At 38.3% G+C, this 15,966-nt stretch overlaps 2 protein-coding genes across 4 annotated transcripts; one reads left to right on the forward strand and one right to left on the reverse strand.

The window, feature by feature from the left end:
- The first annotated feature begins 9 nt into the window (after positions 1 to 9).
- On the forward strand, positions 10 to 9,672 carry LOC103991279 (uncharacterized). Of its 3 annotated transcripts, XM_009410674.3 has the most exons (14): positions 10 to 2,999; positions 3,652 to 3,896; positions 4,022 to 4,295; positions 4,372 to 4,445; positions 5,560 to 5,719; positions 5,813 to 5,837; positions 5,954 to 6,043; positions 6,904 to 7,075; positions 7,161 to 7,234; positions 7,330 to 7,399; positions 7,789 to 7,860; positions 7,940 to 8,073; positions 8,243 to 8,316; positions 9,054 to 9,672. In XM_009410674.3, the coding sequence occupies exons 3-14, from the start codon at positions 4,079 to 4,081 to the stop codon at positions 9,110 to 9,112; spliced, it is 1,221 nt and encodes a 406-aa protein (XP_009408949.2). In that variant the 5' UTR covers positions 10 to 2,999; positions 3,652 to 3,896; positions 4,022 to 4,078; the 3' UTR covers positions 9,113 to 9,672. The 3 variants fall into 3 exon arrangements, with proteins under 3 accessions (XP_009408949.2, XP_009408948.2, XP_064972789.1); XM_009410673.3 differs by lacking the exon at positions 3,652 to 3,896; XM_065116717.1 differs by lacking the exons at positions 3,652 to 3,896; positions 5,954 to 6,043.
- Positions 9,673 to 10,396: 724 nt separating this feature from the next.
- On the reverse strand, positions 10,397 to 15,031 carry LOC103991280 (uncharacterized). Its single transcript, XM_009410675.3, has 3 exons — positions 14,277 to 15,031; positions 11,235 to 11,493; positions 10,397 to 10,976 (listed from the first exon to the last, which is right to left on the reverse strand). The coding sequence occupies exons 1-3, from the start codon at positions 14,586 to 14,588 to the stop codon at positions 10,591 to 10,593; spliced, it is 957 nt and encodes a 318-aa protein (XP_009408950.2). The 5' UTR covers positions 14,589 to 15,031; the 3' UTR covers positions 10,397 to 10,590.
- Positions 15,032 to 15,966: the final 935 nt, after the last annotated feature.

The following is a 15,966-nucleotide window of genomic DNA, read 5'->3' on the forward strand; positions in this document are numbered from 1 at the left end:
AGGTATTTTGTTGCTTGCGAGCCATAGATTATTTTGCGAGTGTAAATTGAAGTTGGCAGGTTTTGCACTTTCACAGATCGTATGGGAACCATTCTTGTAAGATGCAGAGGATATGTTTCTTTCTTTTTTAGCTTTTTTCTGTATATTGTGACTAATAGCTGTTCCTGACTTTCTTTTTTGTCGATGTTGCAGTTCTTATCCTACTTACTGTAGCCACTTGAGCTTTGAAGTTCCATCACTTGATAAGGTAAAAACACAGGTTACATTATCCTCAACAGGGATGAAATGAGACTTAATACTTCCTTTTAAAAACTCTGGCTGGGCCAACTATCATATTTTTGTGCACTATGAAATAGACGTGCATTATATTCCTGACTCTTTGGATCTCATGTCGCATCTATCTTTCGGTTGTTTCAGCTGCATGTATAAATATTCTTAGTCCAGTTATTTAGCTGTATAATATAACAAGAAAATCATATGTCGATTTGGATAAAATTTGTGCAGTTGTTAATAATTTTACGGAGTGGCTTAATTATGCATACTGACATATCAAACTTCCAAAAGAATAAGATTTTGTTAAAGTTCATTTGGTAGTTTGTGTTGATTCATTGGGCATGATTTCAAAATTTTGACACCAGTGCTTTTTTGCATATTTTCTTTATATTTGTCAAATTATTGAATTTTTTTTTGTGCTACATGAATCACTACGAAAATTTTAGCATGACTGTGTTTCTTGTTTATTATGAATTGCACATGACCCCATTTTGGGGTGATCAGATTTTTTGAAATGAAACTATGTGCTCTGTGTTATTCTTTAGACTAGAGATTTTTGTCCTTGTGATCCATGGTTTTTGAAAAATTGCTAATCAACGATATCAGATTCATGAAATAGCATAAAGTCACTGTGCAATTGAATCCTGGAAAATTAGTTAGAATTATTAGATGCTTGGTCGTTTCAGTCATCCTTTTCCTGCATTGTCTAGGAGACAGCTCTATCCAACTATTTTTATTCTATTATGTCATTTATAAAGGATTATTGTATGTTTGTTTTTCACAAACGTTCTCAAATGCCTATAAACCAAGCTGGGTTTTCCAATGTAATCGGTTGGAATTTTTTCATGGTTTTTGATAGATATATTAACTTCTTAAAATTGCTACTTGCTAGTTGGGGAGTCTCGTGTCTTTTAGGCCTGTAAACCAGTTGAACCTGATCGGATCAGCTCAGATAGGATTGGATCTCAGATCAAATCAGTCTAGACCTGATCCATTTACAGGATCAGTTTGGTGCCATGTTGATGGCAAATGGGTGTTTTTGATTTTTTTTTTCTTGCTTCTAAGAACTTTAACAGTCATGTTTGTGCGTGATCTTGTCCTTCTATTAGGATTTAGTCGCATAGTTATATTACAGAAAATGTTATTGAGTTATGGTCTTTGCAGGCTTCCTTAAAAACGCTGAGGTATTTATTAATCAGTTCTTTTACCTGTTGGAAGCTATAGTATCCTCACTTCATTGCATTGGACACTTATCACAAAAGCAGCGACTCCGAAGTTTGATAACTGGAAACACAAATCTGACCTTTAAATCCCTTTCCTGCCACAACACCTAAGCCCGTGAATTCTCTTTCTTTTCAGGACCGTTACACCATCAACGATTTCTCCTACCTCTCCAATAAGGTATCCGTGGCTCACATTCGACCAGTCAATGCTCGTCACCCAGGCTATTGAATGGTATTTGTTATAATAAGCTCCATTTAGACTATCTGCATCGTGAATGACAGTTGACTGCATAAGTAGCTGGTTTTGTGGTTTTATGTTTGGAATCCCTTCATTCTTCCCACGCTTTTGCTTCTTCGTCTCATTTATCTAGCAATATTGTCTCACATGTCTCATACTTCACACTTTCCAATCTAACCTTATTAGTTCTAGTTTGTCACAGCCGAAAGCAAAGGGAGAAATAATTGAATTCTTTCCAGCCAATTCTGACATAAAAATTAGCGTACTACATCTTCTTTGGAGAGACTAAACTTAAGAGGCCAACTCTTTGGTTAATTTTAGTGTCACTGTATGAGACTTCTTTGCCTAAATCCTGTAACATGTCATTGTCAAAAACTAGACACTTTTGCAGCAAGCTCTGTTCCCTTCATGTTTGATGTAGCAGAAACCTCTCCCTTTTGTGCTAATTAGCACACTGGTTTCAGAGCAAAAGTCCCATTCACATGGGCTCCTTTTGGTTGTAACCCAGGTTCATGGTGCAACATTATCTTTTAGATTCCAATCACTTTATCTGCCTCTTAGTTGGATCCATTATTGCCTTCCTTTACCACCACCATCTTTAGTTTGAGGTCCCTCGTCAGCTCAGGGAAGATATCAGATATAAAGCATGCATTATGAAGGTGAGCTATTGAGTTGTTATATTTGTTATTTGATATTTTTCCGACGAAACCTTACTAATTTTCTACTTCACTTTTCTATTCCATGAATTTATACCTATATTCTAACATAGGAATGAAGTCAGTGGATCATGTGAAGTGCAGAGTCTACATGAACAGCTCTCTTCCTTACGTGTGTAACATGGCACTGCTCTGCTCTGCTCTTTTGTGCACGTAACAGGCATCCCCAACCATTACAAGCTGTGGCTTGCAAGAGACGGGGCGAGATGCTTTACGTCTCAAGCCACGATCTACGGATCGGACGGTCACGATGGGGAGGAGAAGAATCCAAAAGCCCTAAAACTGGTGCCGTTCAGGAGATGGACGTCTGAGATCGGCCCATCAGGACTCCTAGATGCGTGTTTCCACACCATGGGCTGCCATAAATAGCGAGCGAAGGTCGCCTCCTTCCTCAGCAAGCAAAAGGCGCGACATGATATATACACGAAAAATTAGCGAGGAAGGCATCCACCACCGCCTTCAACTCCGTCTCCATCCTTCGCCGTCACCGCCTCCTCTTCTTCCTTCCATCTCCCACTCGATCGAACACAAGTTTCAAGTCATGCTGAGGTGAGTGATTCTTCTCCCATCGAACGTTTAGGATTCCTCCTCTGCGGTGTTATCTTCCTCTGTTGTTGTAGTTCGAACCAGTTCGGATACATTGCTTCTTGTTCATAAAATTACTTGCTCCAATTCTTATGGAGATTTGAAAAGACTACTTTGATGTTTCATTTCTTTGGAGATTAAAGGTCTTCAGAAAAATATTCATATTTAATTCAATATATTTGATGTATTCATGAAGCCATGAACTGTACAGAGTATAATTTGGAGGAGTGAAAAATGCAAGTGATACAAAGAAGTTAACCTTATCAATGTTCTCCGAATTACCAGTACAATTCTATCTCTATCCCTTCTAAGCAATGGAAGTTGTATGGTGAGAGTTTCCTATTCTCATGCAACCAACTGGTCCTTTTCAGTTCACTCATCTTCTTTCCCACTGCATTGTGTTTTCTCTCTCTCTCTCTCTCTCTCTCTCTCTCTCTCTCTCTACATATATATCTATCTATCTGTCTTTCTACACACACACACATCATCAACATGATAAAGAGCTGCCTATATAATGGTTCCTTTAACTTTGCTTTACGCTTAATCAATGCGAAGAATTGGCTTACGTGATAAGCTACTTTAATTTTTTGTCCATTCTGTTCTTTTTAACGTGTAGTTTTCACTACCCTTTAATCCAATGAAGATCTACTGTTTCACAAGCTGGTTCGAGAAGGTCGTCACCAAAGATCTCATTTTGGTGGAGCATCCACACTGTGAGACCTGCACCTGATGTTGGATTCCGTTCGTACTCGATGGATGGCATGGATGTGGCCCGAGAACGGGAACTTGCATGTTATAAGGCCAACCGTGTGTGAGACTTGGTTGGTCTGTGATCCGGGGTACTCGGTCGCGGCCCTGTGGGTAATGCCACGAGTTCTGAGATGAGCTGAAGCTTATCTCATTCCCTGTCGGTGTGTCATTTTAATGACCTGATCATCGAAAGATTTCTCTTCTTAAGGTGACAAGAAGCTCGTGTTGTGTTGCAGTAATTAACAGATTGTGTTCGGTAGAGTTCGAAGAGAGCCACCAAAGACGTCGATGCGATGACGAATACTGCCATGGAGGAGGATCCCCACAGTAATGTCAGCAGCAGCAGGGACAGGTACGCTGAGTTCATGAAGGACTCCTGCTGCGCCCGCTACTTCCTCGGGCCGAACCCCTCCATTGCGAGGTTCGTCTACGCTCTCATCTTCCTCGTCACCTGCCTCCTCGCGTGGACCGTTCGAGACTATGGCCGCAATGCCCTCTCCGAGCTCGAGAGTTGGTCTTCTTCCCTCCGTGCCTGCTTCTTACCTGCATGGCACTGCAATCACACCATCTCGCTTCTTCTCTGCAGGACTCAAAGGTTGTCATGGTGCTCGATATTGTTTAGGCGCGGAAGGTGTACTCCGCGTAAGCTTTGGCTGCTTCGTATCCTCCTCTGTTATCTCCTTTTCTGGTTGTTCTAAGATGTGCTGCAGAGTGCCTCTAGGAAAGCATTGATGTACCCCGATGGAACAGTAGAGTTCTGTTGAGGGCTAATTATCATCCTGATCTATAGATTTAAAAAAAATATATTAAAATTCCTATAGGTATGAAAGTGAAACATTTAACCTCGTTTACTCTAACGTCGTTTGTTTTACCGATGAAAGATACAACACGTGATAGCACGTGCAAGAATGACATGAAAATGAAAGATAAAAAGATAATTTCAATGGTTGTGGTGGACGATGACGCTATGGGTGGTTGGTATGGTAGTGATCGACGGGAACAATATGATGGTCGACTTTTTCAATGTCGATTTGAACATCGATGACGAGGATGAAAAGGAGGCAAAGTGGTGAGACATCTACATTCACGTAAGCACCGGAGGAGGAAAAGGAGGGAGGTGAGGCATCTGCGTTGGCCCCACACCACTCTGCCTCCTCTTCCTCTTTCGGTAATGCGGTGGTCGGCGAGAATGAAGATGAGGCAGAGCGATGTGGCATCAACACAGAGGAGGCAATGCGATGCCACACCGAACGATGGGGTGGTCAACGCAAACAAAGAGGAGGTAGAGCAGTGTGGCGTCGACGCAGATGCCTCACCTGCCTCCTCTTCCTCCTCCGACGTCAATGCAGATGCATAGCGACACCAGAGGAGGCAAAGCGGTGCGGTGCCAATGTAGATGCCTCACCACTCTGCCTCCTCTTCCTCATTGCCGTCGATGTTCGGATCAACATCGGTAAGATCACCTACCGCATTATTCTCATCGACCACCACCACAACAGTCACCCATGATGCAACCATCCACCACAACCATTGAAATTACCTTTTTGTCTATCGTTTTCGTGCCATTCATGCATGTGATGTCACGTGTTGTATATTCCGTTGGTAAGCTGACAGCGTTCTGGTAAATGAGGTTAAATGTTTCACTTTCATAACTACAGGGATTTCAATATAATTTTTTTGAAGTCTAGAGGTCGATCGGGATACTAAAGAGGTCAAACTATATAGGGTAATCTATAATTAACTCTTCTATTGATGATCTTTAACTTCAATCAAGTTATTCTTCTTTGTCATGTTTCTGTCCACCATGGGGACGAAGAAACTAGAAGACTCTCGGAATTTGTGGCACTCCGAATGGTGGCCTGCCAAGATCATCATTTGGATTGTCTCCATGGTGGTACCATTCTTCATACCCTCTGCATTTATCCAGCTCTATGGTGAGTTTAGTTAAGCATCACCTATTGTTTCTTGATTTAGATTCTGTACTTGGTTCTATTCCGATTCTGATTTTGACATTTTTCTTCTTCCAGGGAAATTTGCACACTTTGGTGCAGGGTAATAATACTTATCATTTGTTTTTTGTTTTTTTAAGTTTATATTAATCTGCTAAAATGATTAATGACATGAGTGATCAGAGAATATATTTCTCTCTTTTTTTTTCTTCTTTTCAGCGCATTTCTTATGATTCAGCTTATCAGCGTAATCAGTTTTATAACTTGGCTAAATGACTGCTGCCAATCTGAGAAATATGCAAAGAGATGGTATGCTAAATATATGTTTGATATTACATAAATCAATGAGCTTTTCAGTTCTTACGGACTTGCAATCTTTTCATCGATATCTGTTCAATTCTTTGTGAGAGTATTAGATACCTTGTAATCTGATGTACTTCAAACTTTTGGAAACCATGAATTGCATCCTTGCAACTCTACCTATAATTGTGTATGACTGATCTTTCAACAAAATATTTTTATACACTTCAGTATCTGAATTCTAAAGATGAATATACAAAACTTGAGTCTGATGGTGTAGCAAATAAGTTCATTATTTGATTCAGGTGTGACACTTTTCTGGAGATGATCAATTCTCTTCACCGTCTCCATAATGTAGTTCACTCATATCTATCATAGGGCAAATAAACAAAGCTGATAAACCCCTTATGCAAAATTTTAATGTTCGGAGAAGTATCAATCATAACCACCCTTTCTAAGCTAAGTATCAGTGTAGCAAGCTTGTCGATAAACTTAGCCTTCTACTACTCTTGGTCGTGGAGTTTTAAACAAGCTATAGAATTGACGTTGTAAACTTGTTTTATATGCTGAAAACAATCGTGATGGGAACAAGAACGTCAGAGATTATTTATTCATGAAATATATAATAATAATAATAATAATAATATCTATATCGAGTTTAATCCCATACACTCTTGATATAATTGTTGCATACAAGTTATAGCAAATTTGGTGACAAATTTTTTGTGTTCTGCTTGTACTGCTTTAAATCTTTTTTTTTTGTCTTCTTTCCTGTTCATTAGAAAATGCATTGAATTATTATACAAAAATGTTGTTTCCTCTGGATTGATCTCTCCAATGGGAAGGCTAACAATGGAACATTTTTGCAGCCAGTACCAAGTGATGGTTCTCTCAGCCACAGCATATGTTGCATCCATCTCAGGAATTATCTTGATGTATATCTGGTATGTGCCCAGTTTATCCTGCAGCCTCAATATCCTCTTTATCACCTTGACCCTGGTGCTTCTACAACTCATGATCCTCACATCATTGCATGCGAAGGTAAGTAGTGTTATTTATTCTACAGCATCCTACAGATAAAATCAGGAATGGTTTCTAAGATCTCATCATGTCATCTCCTGAGTAGGTTAAAGTAGGATTTCTGGCACCAGGGCTGATGGGAATGTATGTTGTGTATCTTTGCTGGAGTGCAATCAGGAGGTAATTATTTGGTTTTTTTCTTTTAATACTGATGTTAACAGCCTCATTTTACTTTATATCTTCGACAATGTAATGCTGTTCTATCCTCAACACAGTGAGCCACAGACAGAGATCTGCAATAAGAAAGCAGAAGTTGCGACAAGTGCAGATTGGCTTACTATTGTGGTAATTTTCTTAAAAGCTAGATGAAGAGCATTTTTATAGAAATTCCAGAACTTGCATGCAATATTTAAGGATTATATGAAAGGAAAAGTTTACCTGTTCTTCCATATCTCAAATTGGATTGTTAATCAGTGATTATGACATCCTATGCATTCCCAGGTGACCATAAACTAGGCAATAACTTTCAGACCCAGTTAATGTCATCAAGGTTATGGTAATCCATAAAGATTGCTTAGGCTCAATTTATGAATTTGATTAATTTTATCTTATACATGATAGTAGATGAAGCATGATAGTATCTGATATTGACTGCTGGGCATCATTTTGTTCCGATCATAAATTGCTCCTAGATACAATCATATTATTCATTCTTGTGGCTTCATCTTGACCAGAGCTTTGTTATTGCTGTCCTTGCAATAGTCATTGCAACATTTTCAACAGGGATAGACTCCAAATGCTTTCAGGTGGATCTCACTTACATCACCCCACTACATTTATTACTGTCCTTCCTTTCACTGAGAGGGTTTTATTGGTCACATGCAGTTCAAGAAAACTGAAGCAGAGTCAGAAGATGATGTTCCCTATGGGTATGGCTTCTTTCATTTTGTCTTTGCTATGGGAGCAATGTACTTTGCCATGCTATTTGTGGGATGGAATGCACAAAACACCATGCAAAAGTAAGTTTTCATATCCATCAGCTTGCTCTCTTACTTCAGGGGTAGCACTCATCAAGCTTCATGCAATTATCTGCACAAGCCTTGACCAATATTTCATGATTAAAGAATACTCAAGCTTTATGTTATTTGTGTTGATCTTATTAATGATCATGCATTTTGTGCTTATCAGGTGGACAATAGATGTTGGATGGGCCAGCACTTGGGTCAGAATTGTCAATGAATGGGTAGCAACACTTGTCTACAGTAAGTCTTGAAATCTCTCTTGTGGTTAAGATTAAAGAATAAAGCCATTGTTTGCTTCTGCTTCTGGTGAATTGTCTATCAGCCATATTACCATGATCATTACATCTGCATAAATGTTTCCAAGTAAACTTATTTTCCTCCCCCTTTTCTTTTAGATCTACAACTGATAAATGTTATTTTCTCAAGAGCTTGTACTGTTATGGTCTGAATAAAATGAATTTTAGCTCAATAAATTGCATGAGTCTTCAAGGTGGAAAAAAAAATCCTATCTTTAGATTTTAAATCTGTTCCAAAGTATGATGAATGGCTATCTGATTGAAAATTGCTGGGTTGTGGGGAGCAAAATTCTGTTGGCTTATCAATGGCAAAATATAAATAATGAAAATCTTATCTTATTTACTAGCTTAAGCTTTTTAAATGGTGCCAAATCATGTGTGATGTAGTTCAACTTTCCTCTCTAACTAAACCTATCCTACCAAGCCACATGGAAGGGGAAGCATAAAATGAGTGTATCATTAAATTTCATTTCTCATTAACAGAGGCTAAATTTTAATAGCAATGACCATTGTTTCTATTCTTCTGATGATTGCATCTATCATCTTTTTTTTTTCTTTTAACATGATCCTTAGTTATAGTTTGAAACATTTTGCTGCAAGCATTCTAGTGATACCCATATTTGCAAATGTTATGTGGCTTCTGATTTGTGTTCAACCTGTTTTTGCTGTTTCTTAATACAGTATGGATGCTGGTTGCACCCCTTGTGTGGAAGAGCAGAAGGCAAGCAGATCCAGTATAGGACATGAGGATTGTTCTTGATTTCTTGTGTAGAGAGTACATAGGGAACTGCTGCTTCTTGTGTAGAGAGTTTCATAGAATCATCATCAGCTCCAGATCTCTATATGTCTAGCAACTGCATTCTAGCTGGTACAAGTTAGATTGTCTCAAGCATCACCCACAACACAGTGGTATTGAGTTCACAGCATCAGTTGTGATGGATCCCAAAGCATTCTTTGGAGACTTTATGAGTTGGCTGCAGGTTTCAGGCTGTGGGTGTGGATGCAATGGCATACACATCCTCTGGAGTTGCTCAAGAGCCAGAAAGGATTGTATATATCGCATATCAATTCTTTAAGAATACTAGAATCTCAAATTCATATAAGCAGGGAAATGTAATAGGGTTGTGATGTCCAAATGGATGTCTGAGTCTAGTATAGCTGCTGTTTGGTGCCATCTCAGAAATGCATATTTCTGCATCTTCCTGGTAGGAAAGCAGAATTCTGATCCAAACATGTTGAGCAAAATGTAACAGATTCTTTTTCTTTCCATTATATTATGATTTCCTGTTCTTGTTACAAATTGGCTATAATTCCCACAACTGCATACTTCTGCATCCACCTAGTTGTCAGGTTTTGAGCAAGGTAGAAAGCAGATCCAAACATGGGTGAAGCAAAATGTAGAAAATTCTTTTTCTCTTTCCATTATTTATGATGTCCTTTTTCACCTTTTGTTATATATATAATGTTTTGAGCAAGGTGTAGAATGTTTTACACCTACAACATTTGTCTGGTGATATATAATTTATTATATATAATATTTATCTGGTGGTATAATATTAATATTTTTATACCTAAAACATAGACCCAATCGCCAAAGATTATGGTTCAAAATATTATAGTAAAAGAGTGATTTTTCTTTGAAGATGTCAACTAACTAAGCAAATCTCTTTCACTGGTCCTTTGCACAAAGAAAAAAATGATTAATTGCATACCATTCTAAACCCTAACCTTTCCAAAATGTGTCCTAGTTCAATTATAAAGATATGCTTTCATCAAACTCATTATAGAGATGCATTTCTTTATTTAGTGAGAAAGCTGGCACTGTTTCATAATCATTCATGGCAGTGAAACTTGTTTCTATAGCTCATGATCTCATTCTCTGGAACATAGAAATGGTCATCTAACAGGAATATCTTCCATGTACAACTTCTAGGCATAGCCTATATGATTATTAGGCTTTAACCATGACAAGAAGATGACACGACAAACTGATCCAACAAAAATAACAACAGAGGCATTGCATATATGCATGAGATTCTGGTTATTAAGGTTCCAATATAAATCGGTACAAGAGACAAAGATTGGAACAGCATGAAAGCCATCTAAAGAAAATCAAGTCTTATGATCAGGTCATAGGCGAGCATTCCAATGTTTATTTTGCAGTTCAACAAACAGATTAAGACTATACTAAAGCTTCTTAGCTTCTTGCCGACGTGGATCACCGTGCTGGTTGTTGATTGTAGTGACTCTTCTCTTTCTTCTTTGCAGCAGCAAGCCTAGCACTTCTTGCAGCTGCCTCGATGGCGGCAGCTTTCGCAGCAGCATCCATCTCTTTATTTGATTTCTTCTTCTTCATGGAAGCCACCTTTTTTATCCTCTCCTTCACATCAACTGCAGATGCATCTTCTTCCTCAGGCTCAGCAACCACCTCGTCCGGGCTGTTGTTATTGTTATTGAGATCGGCAGGCTGTTCCACATATTCCTTGGTGTCCTTTGAAGATTTCTCCTTTTTGGCCTTCTTTTTCTTTGAACTTTTGATCTCCAAAGGAGCACCTGAGTTTTCCTTTTTCTCTCCACCGCCACTTTGCTCCGGTTGTTTCTTGTCTGAGCGTATTGATGGAATGAGGTCATTGTAAAACATACAATATATTGGTCGTGAACACACATACTACATAATTATTCATATGCACTAGAATGGATGTGACTAAGACTATATGGATGTGAAAGAAACGAGAACAAAATTAGAGGGCATAAACACATGTAAAATGTTTATGAATACGCATATGAATGTGTTACATATGCAGAATCACATTCATTCATAGAACTGTTTGTATCACATTATATGAAGCGAAAAAGTGATACCATTCGTCTCATCTTGTGCAGCATTACTATCTTTGCTGGAAATGCCTAGCTCATGCAGAAGTGCATCAAGTTCTTCCATTTCCTTTTTCTTAAGCTCCTTCTTTGACAGTTGCCGTTCTGCATCTTTGGATGGTACTGAAACAGAAGCAGGTTTCTCGATAATTGGTTCAGTTGCAACGGCAACCTCAGGTTCATGTTCAGGTTCCTCCTCAACATCATCATCGCCGATATCAAGACCATCATCTTCGCTTTCACTTTCCTAAACAAATGTGCATAATAGACAAAAAGAAATTCTGTCCAAGTCAGATAAAAATGAAAATATTCAATGTGTGCTCAACATTAGTCAAACAGACCAGCTTTCCCAGAGCTTTTCCTACTTCCCAGTACCATGATTTATATTCAAGAGTGCAAGTTGATGCACATGGCCAGATATACACAGGTAAATGCATACAAATGCATAGCAAAAGAGAAAAGTTCCTGCAGATTTGTATAATGACTTAGATCACATTCTTAAGGTACAGAATGGGAAATTATGGACCTATTAAAAACAGAAACAGATTAAGAGACAACAAATAAATTAGAACCACCCAAAATATTGAATTTGCACATAGCTCAACCAATAGATGGATAAAAACAAAACAAAGCAGCTAGTGGTCAACAGATCCAAAGAGATAAACATGAAGTCTGACAAATTGACACATATCATTGAGCAGATTGGAGACACTACATCTGACTTGCAACCTTGCACTTCTGTAAGTAACCAATGATCACCTGATCGGTAGTCTATACAGCTAAAAGAATTTTATACATGACACTAGCTATCTGCAGATGTCATAAAGACCATACTGCCACAAAACTCAAAAAAAGAAACCAACAGATGTAGTCACAACAGAAACTGGGAAAAGAAGACCAAGAACCTGAAGCTTGATCATCAATTTTCCTTTATGGTAGGAACTGTAATCAAATGCCAAGTATAAAGAAGCACATGAGACAATAAATTATACCAGATTTAAAGACAGCTGCATGACCAAGAATATTAGGCTTGTTCCCAAAATTCTAACAATGAAATTTTTCACAGAATGATGAAACAAGTAGATCATCTAACATAAAACAATGATTCCAAAGTAAATACATTTGACAGGTCATCACAAAATCAGCAGTTTCGGAAAAAACAAGCTCAAATACAAACTCAACAAGGTTATACACAGAATTTTCATTCCTCAATATCATTCCTAAACAAAATAGGTTATACAATATATGAAACCAAAAACTGGCAAAATGCTCAGTATGCACTCTCAAAAATGCAATGTAGATTCATCTCATAAAATATATACATCTAGTTATTTTAGCTTTCAGGTTGACATCTACAATTCTAATTACTACTACATCGTATAAAGATAAACATGATACTCTTCATGTCAATTTTAACTTTTAGAACAACATAGATATTTTTACTAATATTGCATTTGCAAGTATTTATTTTTGAATGCTAGTAATCCTTTTGGAGATCTTATAATTAAATATCATTGAAATTCAACTCAAGGTTTTCAAGAAATCTACAGTCCATTTGTTTCCTTGAAAATGGATCATGTTTTAAGCAGAGTTAATAGCTTTTGGTGCTACTCCATCTGACACTAAGATCAGAAACATCCGAAAGACATAATTTTGCACTAGTTTACAATAATAATTTGAACTATAGCTCTGTGATGCAACTTGTAAGCCACAGGAATCCATAATCAACAAAGGTTTGAGAAGCACTGAGGTGCTATGGTTTCTTAATGCCTAGGTGCAAAAAACGAGGTGAAGCACAGCCCCGTACGGACACCTTGAAGAAAGTCATAATTAGCGCCAAGATATAAAATTACCTAAAGCATGAATCAGTTATTGTGATATTAGAGATACATACTACTATCATCAAGGGAATGTCAATATATCCTCCACATGAATGTCAATTACATACAAAGTTATGATTTTGTGTGACAAGGTAATTCACTAAAGAAATGCTTGTCTACTTCCATCGATATATGTAACATTAGGACATACAGAGACATCAAAGTTTCCTAGTATGTTGTAATAACGACTCAGCTTGTAAGATCATAAAGCAAAAGAAGGCAAAAAAATAAAACCACGAGTACCAATAAATTTCCAATCTGCCTTAACACTTCAAGCAACAATAATACATTTTAAGCCTACATGAAAAAAAATGTCTAGAATACCTAAAGCTAGTATGCTAGCACTCCCAAAATTACAAGCAGTACCTAAAAGCTAGAATGCCATAAGCAGAACAAAATACAAGTGCTCCCAAAAATGCCTTGCCTACATAAGCAGAACTGACTGATGTGATGATGTGACAACATAACCATTTTAAGCCACTAGCTTTCTAACTGGTAGTAACAATATGCTGAAATATCAACCATCATTTCCAACTAAAAATTATGATTGGGCTAAAAAAACATTAACCTACATGGAAGAATTAAGTAAAATAACAGTTATTCTCTGCTAGTGAACACAGCAAATGAGAAGTCATAATTGGCACAAAAGACTATTAATGAGACAAAAATCGATAAATAATATACGAGTGCAGTTGTCTAGATAAGGAACCAGACATCTGCATTTGAGACCCAAGGAAGAAAAATAATACAGCACCTTCACAGACAGTAATCCATTGAGAAGAGGATGCAGGAACAAAACCATATCAGCATAGTTAGTGAAATACGCACTAATCTCAGGCAAAACATACACAAAAATTAACCCGTGAAACATTCGCTATAGTAATGGGTCTTTTCCATCGAATTCAGAATACTATAATATGGATCAAAGTATTTCAATAGGTATTCATAACTCCATTAGAAATATATTGAATTATTCCAACAACATCATAATCATATATTCTGTATGAATCAAACGCACCATGAAGTTGAATAAAGTACTATAAAGGCAACACTTCAGAAATTTAATTTAAAATATAATATACAAATACTTCAACACTAATCGACCAAATAACTACCGACAGAGGTGAAAAAAAGTATACGGTACACAGACCTCCTCTACGGCTGCCACAACTTCCTTTTTGGGCTGCTGTTCCGACAAGCCCCAAACAGCCTGAGGTGGCGCCGTGGTTGCGTAGTAATCATCATCATCATCATCGACATCAGCCCAAGATTTCACCGTCAACGGCGTCGGAGCCCAAAATACCTGCTGCTCCGGCTTCCTCGCCTGGCTCTTGGGCGGACCCTTGCTCTTCGACAACTTGTCCGACTTCTTCTTCTTCTTGAGGGTCTCGAGCGCCGCGAAAACGTTGGTGCTACTAATCTGCAAGGGCCCATCGTCCCTCCTGCTTCCACCTCCGACCATATCTCCTTGTCGCGATGCCAAAACAGATCCAGCCTACGGTTTCAAGATCTACAGGAAACTCTCAAATCTCAGGAAAAACTCTTCCGCGCCAAATCAACGGACACAAGATCAACACTTCGATGAACAAAATGATCGAATGCTTCGATTCCAGCAGACCAGATTTCTTACAGAAAAGAGAGATTTTTATTTGGCAGGATCAAACTGAGATAACAAAATTTAGACTTAGGGAGGAGAGAATAGGAAGAAAAATAATAAAATATTGGAATTTCGAATCTATTGGTGGGAGATCGGCCGAGAAAATTGCAGATGATCGTGAGAGGGAGGGTCACGGGAATCAAAGTCTAGGGTTTGGAAGCGATAAAACGTGTGCTCGAGAGAAGCCGATGAGGCCGCGCGATACCGAAGGCGGAGACAGCTTAGGGTAAACGACCAGAGTATTCAATGGCCACGATGGCGTCTATTTTTCGCTTATATGACACATCATACTCTTCCCACCCAGTTGGGTCCCACCAGAAATCCAATAATAATACAGGTAATCATGGGTAGCCCGTCGGACCACTGAGGATTTATGTTGTCCGCGAGGTACGGCCACGGTTAGCCGACGCCATCAAGCGTGTGGGCATGACCGAACGCCTCGCGTCAACTGACGGCCTCGGATGACCTTTACTTGCGTTGCTCCGCGGTGCACCGTCGACCATCGGGGTCTTGCGCCATACGGTGACCAACGATGTCCCTGGCGTGGGACCCACACTTGGCTCCGATCACAAGACAGGTAGCTGCGGCTGGTCAGTCGCGTCCGCACTCGCTTTCGATCACACATTTGATCGACGCTTCTCTTGCCTCACTGGTGCAACTGACAATTTAATTCTCTGTACTGTAGTATAGGTCATACATACATAAACAAAAGAATTACTAGAGAGCAGAACCAACTTAAAATTGTGTTCCTGATATGTTAGAACACATGAACTTGCTCTGGAATGTGTTACAAAGTCATATGCTTAATGTTACTCGATAATGTCACGTAATATAAAATATAGTTTTAGTAAAATATTTTACTAAACCATAGACTTTATGAAGTTCTTGTAGCAGTTTTATTGAACATTATGTAACTATCATAGTTGTTGGCATCATTATTATCTATCATCACTATTTTATTATCAGAGTACCACCAATTGTCTTCTATCACAATCACATTTATTATCATTATCACTATGCATGCAGTCATCGTCCCCTTCACATTTAATGTAGCAACTACTTAGTGACCAACTTCCACTATCTCATTCATCACCATGTTATACTAATGTTGTGATTATTATTTTCATACAATTGCTACTATTGGTTTTTTTTATAATTGTCATCACTGTCATCGCTATTTTTA

The sequence above is a fragment of the Musa acuminata genome, chromosome BXJ2-7 (genome assembly GCF_036884655.1).
Source record: "Musa acuminata AAA Group cultivar baxijiao chromosome BXJ2-7, Cavendish_Baxijiao_AAA, whole genome shotgun sequence".
Lineage (NCBI taxonomy): Eukaryota > Viridiplantae > Streptophyta > Magnoliopsida > Zingiberales > Musaceae > Musa > Musa acuminata.